Source organism: Panicum virgatum, chromosome 7K, assembly GCF_016808335.1.
Source record: "Panicum virgatum strain AP13 chromosome 7K, P.virgatum_v5, whole genome shotgun sequence".
Classification (NCBI taxonomy): Eukaryota; Viridiplantae; Streptophyta; class Magnoliopsida; order Poales; family Poaceae; genus Panicum; species Panicum virgatum.
The window spans coordinates 23505542-23515051 of NC_053142.1; the positions used below are offsets into that span (position 1 = coordinate 23505542).

At 42.5% G+C, this 9510-nt stretch overlaps 1 protein-coding gene across 1 annotated transcript; it reads left to right on the forward strand.

The window, feature by feature from the left end:
• The first annotated feature begins 2934 nt into the window (after positions 1-2934).
• On the forward strand, positions 2935-9160 carry LOC120640571 (protein HEAT INTOLERANT 4-like). Its single transcript, XM_039916440.1, has 14 exons — positions 2935-3239; positions 3846-3884; positions 3998-4051; positions 4141-4204; positions 4597-4655; positions 5284-5408; positions 5536-5595; positions 5794-5852; positions 6678-6751; positions 7624-7662; positions 7765-7827; positions 7932-7979; positions 8061-8189; positions 8276-9160. Exons 1-14 carry the CDS (start codon positions 3069-3071, stop codon positions 8321-8323), a joined length of 1032 nt encoding a protein of 343 aa, XP_039772374.1. The 5' UTR covers positions 2935-3068; the 3' UTR covers positions 8324-9160.
• The last annotated feature ends 350 nt before the right edge of the window (positions 9161-9510 follow it).

Below are 9510 nucleotides of genomic sequence, written 5' to 3' on the forward strand. Positions count from 1 at the left end.
CGTATGGAGATTGCCCCCCGTGTTGATCATTGCACTCAGGACAGTCATCGACCGATGGTAAACGGAGACCTTCATTCCAGCAATGCATGAAGAATGGGCACCACCAGTGGTTTTCTTCATGCCGGGCGCGTTCTTGCTGTCGGCGTTCTTCTTTTTCTTGCCGACGCTAGTACTTGTTGATCAGCATCTGGGACGTTACACGTTGGTGAGGCCTTCTAGAATCTTCTCCTTCACATTGGCCCTGCATCCCAAGTAGGATGCCGTCGAGTAGGAGCCATCTGCAGTTAGACGTCATCTGTAAAGATTGCAAACGGATGAAATCCGCAAGGATATCAACTTCATAAACCCGTACTCGAATGCTAAAATCCACGCCCGCGCCGCACCTGCGAACCGCTCCGGGTAGAAAACGGTGCCCGTACCCGCTATCCGCGAATACCCTCGTACCCGCGGGCATGCCCTTATACTCGCAAGTTTTAGAAAATCAAGCACACAAGCGCATTTAATAGCATGTAAATATTAATATATCAATAAATGCACCTCTGTATCTCAGCACTAATAAATTATAACCCAACAAGCAACATATCAACACCATTTATTTGAGGAAACAAATAAATATTAGCAAATAAATGAACTAGTCTCATACATAATACATCACAATAGTCATTGTTTGAGGGTTTGCGAATTTGGGTATCAATTTTTCAAACTCGTTAAAAGATATCCATTGGGTTTAGAGCTGTACCAGCACTCGTGGCTGCGGGCACAAACTCAAATCTGTATCCGCGCCCGTCGGGTTTGCTATTCGCGGGTACACGGATATTTCGAACCTTTTGCCATCTCTAGCCATGTGATTGTGTCTTCCGAGTCACCGAAGTGAATTTGTTGCAATCAACCCGAAAGGGTAATTGATGTAGAGCAGCAGTTGTGGAGATGCGTCGGAGGCCTTGCATCTATTTCGAGTCGATCAACGCGTACTGGACAAAAATGTTCTTGCGCCATGCCAAGCGGAAAAGCGTTCCGGGGCAATGCCCATGGGTGCTCTGCCTTGTAAGTTGTAACCAGCGGTCATAAACATAACTTAGCATAATGGCGCATGGATATCATGGATAACTTACCAATAACCTTTTTTTTATATGTGTACGTGCCTGTCTGATTCTTCATGTGAAATTAGATAGCTAATGTTCAACGGTGATGCACTATGGCTCGAGATTGTGCTGGTTTATAGGTAGCAAGAGCGCATATAAGATATACGAAAGGTAAATAGTGGTTTAGCGGATCGAGGAGTCATGACTCATGAATAGATGAAATGCGTCAAGACAAATGGATGGCGCAAAATCATAACAATGTTCATACTAGACTGATCTAGGGATACAAAATTGCATGAAAAATAATGAGGCAATTCCCTTGGAGCCATTATAAAAGTTCGCAATTCCTTGTGTGCCACTAAAAAAGTTCCTGCTCCCACCCAGCCACTAACCCAATTTTCTCAGGACCTCTAGACCATTGCCGTCTATATTCGTCAAGTTGACTGTCAGTCAGACTCATTGCGAAGGAACAGAGGATGAGTAAGTCCCCGCTTTACCCCTCCTGACCAGTCGCATTCTCTCCTCTCGTCGTCACCATGGCAGCGGCCTCCCCTATTCTCCTCCCCACCACTGTCGCTGTCCCGACCGCCACGCTATCCCCCTCCCCCATCCCCACCAACCGCTAGGTTGGCACAACTGGTGGCGGCGTCCCTGTTGGGATGGCGTTCTGGTGGACACCGTCGTGGCGGCTGCGTAGGAGTCCTCCGACGGATCGTGACCCGCGAGGCAGCGGAGGAGGGGGCACACATGTCGCAGAGGAGGAGTGACGACGCAGGAGTCCCTCCAGCGGGTTGCGACCCGAACTCGGCTGCGCGTGACTGCTCCAGCGGACCACGGGGGAGCGCCGCCGCCTCGGCCGTGCATGGTTGCTCCGCGCGGCCGCGGGAGTGCGCCGCCGGCCCATGGGGAAGCTGCTTGGACATGAAAGAGGTAGGTGGTGGATGCGCGCGGGGGGGGGGGGGGGTAGAGGAAGCTGGCGTGCCGGAGGAGTTGCTGTTCGTGGACGAGGCCGAGCAGAGGGGCAACCGCTGATATCCTTCCTGGTGAACGCCACCACTACACTTGCGAACGGAGAAGGGTGGGAGAAGGCAACAGAGAAAGAAGATGACCACATGGGCAAAATGGACATCCCCCCTACCAATTTAACCCAGTTACCACAGATATAAACAACAATGGTCTGGAGGTCCAGAGAAAGAGAGGTTAGTGGCTGGGTGGGAGCTGCACACAAGGAATTGTGAACTTTTATAATAGCTCCAGGGGAATTGCCTCAAAAAATAATCATGAAGACGGCAGAGTACATGGAAATATTTTTTTGGCAAACTAATTGAAATAGTTTTGAGAGTAAATTGAGCATATGGTTAGTTTTATAGATTTAAGACGGCATATTAAATTGTAAAATATAGTTTTCCCCTTTTTTTTTACCTAAAATGCACTCCCAGAAAAAAAACCGGAAACAATAAAGATCGGAAGCCGGAGTTAAAAAAACGTGCTAGAATGTACAAATATATCCAAAGCAATGGCACAGAGACGGGCTACAAGCAATGGCAAAACAAGGGGCAGCCTGAAAGCACCTTAAAATAAGGTTTGAGCCACTGAATCGAAGATTAATTTCACGTGGAGCCCGCGTGTCAGCCGCACTAAATTTGAATCTCGCTGCCAGCCAAACCACGCAGATCTCCAGCGTTCTTTCCACGCGGACCCTGCTCCTCGTCCCGCAGCCGCTCGAGAAAGCACACAACCGGTGCCATCTGACGGTTCAGAACCGGGCCTCGTGTTCGAATCGACGGCTCCCGCAGCCCGCCACCCAGGCTCTCGCCGCCGCCGCGTCCCCAATCCTTCCTTGCTCGCCTCCCACCTCGTAGCGTTAATCTCACACCCCGATCCCCTTCAAATCCGCCGGCCGACGCACCCCTCCCCCGGACGCCGCACAGGTGCAGCTCCCAATCCCGAGGCGAGCCGAGGCCCAAACCCTAGCACCCGGGAGCTATGGCGCGCCCGAGGGCTAAGAAGCGCACGGCGGCCGAGGCGGCGGCCACTGATTCAAGCAAGCCGGAGGCGGCGGCGAAGGAGCCGGCGGCGGCCAGGCGAGGGCGGGGGAAGCGCGTCAAGGCGGCGCCGCCTAGGCCCGAGGACTACTTCCCCGAGAAGAGGAACCTCGTGAGTGGGCTTCATGATGACCTGTCTGGAAGGCGTGCTTCGGTTTGTTACTAGGTTTTGGTATCCTCGATCGATTGGTCCTGGTGGTCTGATTGAGAAGCTCGCTGACTTCCACTTTCGAAATTGGTGCTGGATTGGTAAAAAAAACTGGGGATGATGGTTTCTGTCTGCCGGCATTGATGCTCAAATGTGGCATCTCACATTTATGTAGGACTAGACTTGGTCTGGCTATTGGATTCTCCTCATATGAGTAGGAATTTGGAATGCTCTACCGTGGTGATACAGAATTCGTTATTGATTAAAATTTTCAAATCTGCGTGCCTTGTGCTCAAGTGATAGATTATTAAGGTCAATATTTTCTTCTGTCCATTGCTAGTGGTTGTTACCCAAGGTTCGAAAATCACACCAGATTAGCACTAGAAAAGTTTCTGGTACGATTAGAAGATGACGACTTTAGAAACATTTTCTTTGGTGTTGTCTCAAACAGGTTTATTTTTAGAAAAAAAAACTGTTACATGATTTTTTATTTTGATTCTGCTTGACTGTCCTGTATCATTGCTATTTTATTTATCCACGCCTTGACTAATGGTTTGTTGCTATGCTTAGGAGGATCTGTGGCTATCAGTTTTTCCTGTTGGCACTGAGGTTTGCTCCCATCCCTGCCTTCTTTTATTTAGCGTGTATGTTAGAGATGCACATCTGACCATAGCTTATAGCTTTTCCTTAACAACTTATGTAACTTGACATATCATCTGCAGTGGGAAAACATTGATAAGATAAAGGAATTCAACTGGAACTTTGAAAACTTAGAGGTATGGTGACCGATCATAATCTTGTAAATTCACTTAGCTTTTTGAATGTGCTCCCCGTACAATGATATTTGCTCGTTGTTGGTGAACAGAAAGCATTAGAAGATGGGGGGGAACTTTATGGGAAGACAGTATATGTGTTTGGAAGCACTGAGCGTAAGTGTACTTCCTTCTCAGCTAGTTTTTGAAGTTACTTTTGCTACCATTAATCCTTGATGCATGCTTGCTAATCTTCGTAACATTTCAGTAATCAGCATGCAGCAGCACATTATTGTTATCTGGGCTAAATTTAATCTGATTTTTTTATCTGAAGAGCCATTAGTCTGGTTTAGTAAGATTTAACAATCTATCCATGTAGTACTGTTTATATGTTGGATGTTTTCTTTTTTTTTGAACATAAGGCAGGAGCACTGTCGATTCGTTTAAGAAGGAACCAATAGAGTTATATGTTGGATGTATAAAAGTGGATTTTAGTATAGGCTATCCGTTTTATTTGCTTACTAGTTTTACTAGCCTGTAGAATATTGTTCTATACATTGTCTAATTCGCTCAGCTTTTGTATGTTAATGGTGAATCGAAGATAGTCCTTATACCAGTTATAGTTGTTGTAAGTTTTTATCTACCATCTTGGCTGTACCTATATAATGATTATATCACTCTATTATTTGAGTCCCAAAACTTGTTATTAGAAAATGCACTATGGAAAATGGTCCTGTAGTTCTACATCATCTTAAGCTGAAGAATCCAGCATTTATGTTTATACTTTTGCATTACCAAACAATTCATACCATCTTTGGTATATGTTATTCTTTGTTATTTTGAATTTTCATGTAAACTTGTCGATTGTACTATATGAAAATGTATATTTCAGATTCTAAGATAATTTTGTGACAAGCCTTTTGAAAATAGAGATGGGTAAGAAACTTCAGTTAGCTTGTTGGTGATACGACTAAGGGGACTATATTTGGTAGGCGTGTTTGGTACCTTCTATAGCTGTTCTGTAATATTTTTGTGCTCGAAGTTTTCTTTATTGGATTACCTGGTGTCCTGGTTAAAAATTTTTGGCGTGTGACCCTTTCACTGGTGTTATGACTCTTAAATGCTGTGATGAATGTTTTTTTTCACAATTGTTGTTTGTGACGGCTTGATCAAATAATTTGTTTGAGGCCTAAATATGCTACTATTTATCGCATAATGGTGGGTCTCATTTATCACTTGATTTTTTTATGTTGCAGGTAGATTGCCCTTTCCCTCCATCAGATAAGATTGGCATTAATTCAGTCCAAAGGGAAAATGAAGAAATACTGCCAATGAAGGCCATGAAGATGGCATGGGTGCCTTATGTTCCCCTTGAGGACCGGTACTTCTATGTTATTATATTGAGCGATATCTGTAGCCTATGGTGCTCATTGCTTACATATACCTTTTGTCTAGTCATCAGAATGACAGAATTTATATTTCTCACTTTGGTATCACTTTGTTTATAGGCTCAGCAGGATTGATAGCTTGAAAACAAAAATATTCATTCTCAGTTGCACCCAGCGAAGGTCAGTTGATTTATGAATTTCCATTTCTGAAATTTCACGCGTTAAGTATATATTTTCATGCCTGCTGTTATTCATGTACATGGCATTTTCATTCTCATCCAGTGTGGTCAGGTGCTATATTTCATTTTTAAGCTCTGCTATTTGACCAGTTACAATTTTACAAAATCTCATATTGTTATACCTTTTGCTGTTTTGCAGGTCTGCACTAAAGCATCTGAAAACCGAGAGAGTCAAGAAGTTTGACTACTGCATGCCCTGTAAGCTGAATTGGGTTTATTTTTTTATAGGCTTGTATTGCTTCTCTGGGATTACCCATTGTTATTTTAGGATCCTTAGACTGAGGTCCAAATGCTGTAAATACCCTTGGCAATGCTTTAGTCAAGATCATGTAAATGACACTGCTTTAATGTGTGCATAATATTCTGTGGAGCTGTAACCACGTCTTAGTTAAATCGTTGCAATGCATCTCTATGCTTATTCATTGGAATGGCACTTGAAGTAATATGCTCGCGAACAAACGCATTGTCTTCTAAACTAAGATGTATCTAGTTGGTTGATTTGCGTTTTTGGTTGACTGTTGTTTCATGCTACCGAATCGTCATGTGCAGCCACATAATGGTTATTTCCTAATAATTCAATAGCACGTAATAGCACATGTTAAGTTTGGCTGGTCTTGGTTGCTGTTTGTGCCTTGAAGATAATTGTTGCAACATGTTTTAAGGTGTTCAAAACAGGTTTTGTAGTTGTGATGTAAATCCAAGCATGTTATATTATAAAAGCTCTAGGCATGCGGTGAGGTGGCACCTAGTGCATAATGATGACCACCTAGCGAGGCAGCCACCTGGGCAGCAAGCATAAGTGTTGTGGTGGTGGCATGGCATTGCCTTTTATCATTTGAAATTAAAACATTCCCATTGAACCCTTATGTGGCACACGTGTTCTCGAATGCTCGCACATATCCTCGAACTGTTCTACTAGTTCATTAAGTTGTTTGGTTTAAATATGTATGGCATTATATGGTTTTCATTTTTTTTTCTGGGTAAGCTGATATGCTTAGAAACTTTTTTTTACCGTCGCTGCAGATTACATGCCATTGCAACCTATTGAAGATGAAGATGACACAGTTATCAATTTCTTATATCCTCTAGAGCCACCGGTAAGATTCCTTTTGTGGGTTTGTTTCCTTGAGCAGTATTTCCTAAAAATCAAGAATTGTTTCTTTATTTACCAGTAATACATTATTTGTTATATATCATGAAATGAAGGAACATAATTTCCAGAGAAATGAACTTAGAAATTGCAGCATCTGCAACACAGTTTACACCTACTATGAATTTATTCAATTTCCATCTTGGGCATGTATGAGTCTTCGTAGACTCTTTTTCTTCTTGTTAATATAATGATGTGCAGCTCTCCTGCACATTCGATAAAAAAAATGCATTCAATTGCATGCGTAACTAGGTTTGTATTTTTGTATTTGTGATGCTTTTCTATTGAATGAAGTAGAATAATTATTGTCCTAATTTTCATCACAAATACCAGCATCTGCACTACAGCTCACTTCTTCTAGCTTATATGTGGTGCTCACTATATATCCCATGATCATCAGTGTATATTTTTTAATAGGATTTTTTGTGCTTCTGGCATCTGCCATCACCTTGCTGCACAAGTCAACGTTGTCGACCACTCTGCATCTTCCCTTACTAGTACACAACCATGCGGTCATTGTTCCCATGCCATCTTTAATTTTGTCACCTGTGTCGTAATCGGCTGGATGCTTCACCTCTAAGCTATTTACCAAATCACAATTAATCATGCAAACTTAAATGGTGGGATCTGTTATTTTGAAGTTTCTCTCTATTAATGTGGAGTGACATTTAAATCTCCTCACCCTGCTTTTACACTTTCAGCTGATCCTTCAAACATAAGTGTATTTAGTGCCTCCTAATTTATGCATAAGTTCTGATTTCATATAGCTGTCGATTGTTGCCCTGTATCACTATGTTTACTTTGTGCTGCTTTGTGCAGATAGTTGATGACTTCGACTGGGAAATGGATGATTATGAGGTTTGTGTTGGAGTTTGTTTTGCTCCGGTCTGATACTCTAGCGTAGTCACCCATGAATGTGTGTACGCGTCGAATGGCTTGAATCATTGTGTTGCAATGCAGGATTTTGCTGATCAGAAAGTTAAAGATGAGCTCCTGCCGGAGGATGAGAAAGAAAGATTTAAGGTATAATATTAGTTTTGTGCTTAATCCATAATAAGCTAAACTTAGAATTGTTTACAGTAGTTCCTTAACCTACCTAATTTTGCCGCTGTGTTTTAAATAAACAGGAATTTTTGAAGGAGAAGGTTAGAGAAAGGAAGAGGGAACTGAAACAGGTCCACAAATACCTGACATATTTACTATGTTTACAAGAGATTTACTGCATCAGTATTCACTGTTTCCTGAAACTTCTGTAGGCTAAAGAAGCCAGGAAGAAAGCCATCGATGATATGGATCCTAAGAAAAAAGAGGCATTTGAAAATATCAAATTTTACAAGTTTTATCCTGTGAATACCCCGGACACACCAGATGTTGACAGTGTAAAGGTATGAAGTGGTGTTCTGTCTTCACTAGTCAAAACATCTGAACCTGTTTTGAACCAAATCTAACTTTGTATCTTTGTTTCCCGCAGTCAAAGTACATCAACAGATATTACCGGAACACACATTATCTGATCTAGGCATTCCGGATCTTACATGTTTGGATGTTAGGTGAGCTTGTCATTGGTTGGGCTATCCAAATTGAAGAGTTGATTCCAGAAAATTTTGAAACTGGGGGCGATCAGCTTGGCGACATCTTCAAATGTGGTCTCTTATGGACCCACAGACCATTGTTGCATCTGAAGCCTGTTGTGCACTTGTGCTGGATCGAAGGGTAGTGCCTCTTGTCTGATGGTCTGGGGGCGATCAGCTTGGCGACATATTCAAATGTGGTCTCTTATGGACCCACAGACCATTGTTGCATCTGAAGCCTGTTGTGCACTTGTGCTGGATTGAAGGGTAGTGCCTCTTGTCTGATGGTCTGGAACAGTTTTTGAAGGCTTCCTTAGTTGTTTGTCTTTTGCTTTCTTGGAGCTGATTAAGCTTAGCTTGCGACCTTGGGTTCCTACAGTTCACCTCGATGAACTAAACATCTGTGTTTGGCCAAGGAATGGTGATATGTTGGTTCTAGGATCAGTTCCATTGTTCTGACAAAGGCTAATGGATTCTTTTTGATTGAATTGGTAGTCAGTAACATTTCTTTGTGCCCCAATCTGGAATTGAAACTGCTGAGTGAGCATCTTGGATGAAAATGCAGGATTTTGTTCGCTGCAATGTTTGCTAACTTGCTTCAGTAGTAGATGGCATCACTTGCCTCTGTTCAAAGTTTTCTTGAGTGAAAAGGTTCTGTAGATTCTTGTTTACTGCATTGGTAATCTCTGTTCCATCTCTTGTGCCGCAATGTCTGAACTCTGAACTGATACTGCATAGTGCCAGTGGCCATCTTGTGATGACAAATGCAGGGTTTTGGTAAGAAACTGTTTGCAGAAATCATGCTTTTTTTGTTGCAATATTTCCTGACACCAATCGCTTCGTATTCTTTACAGTAGATTTGGCTTCTGAGTTCTGAAATGAACATAGGATTAAAATTGGTATTGGGAAAATCTTTTGCTACCCTTTGCTTGTTTGGAAAATATTTTTTCATGCATTCCAGGTCAATACAGCACAGCTGCTAGCCTTCTACTGATTGCATCAGAGTATCAGACTGTTATACTATATTAGCTAGTAATACTGCTAACTGCCTTGTTGAAATTGTAGTTCTCTAATCTGAAAGAATCCCTGTCGGTTTAATGTCTAAGCATAATGTGCTAGTCGGAAAAAACAAACC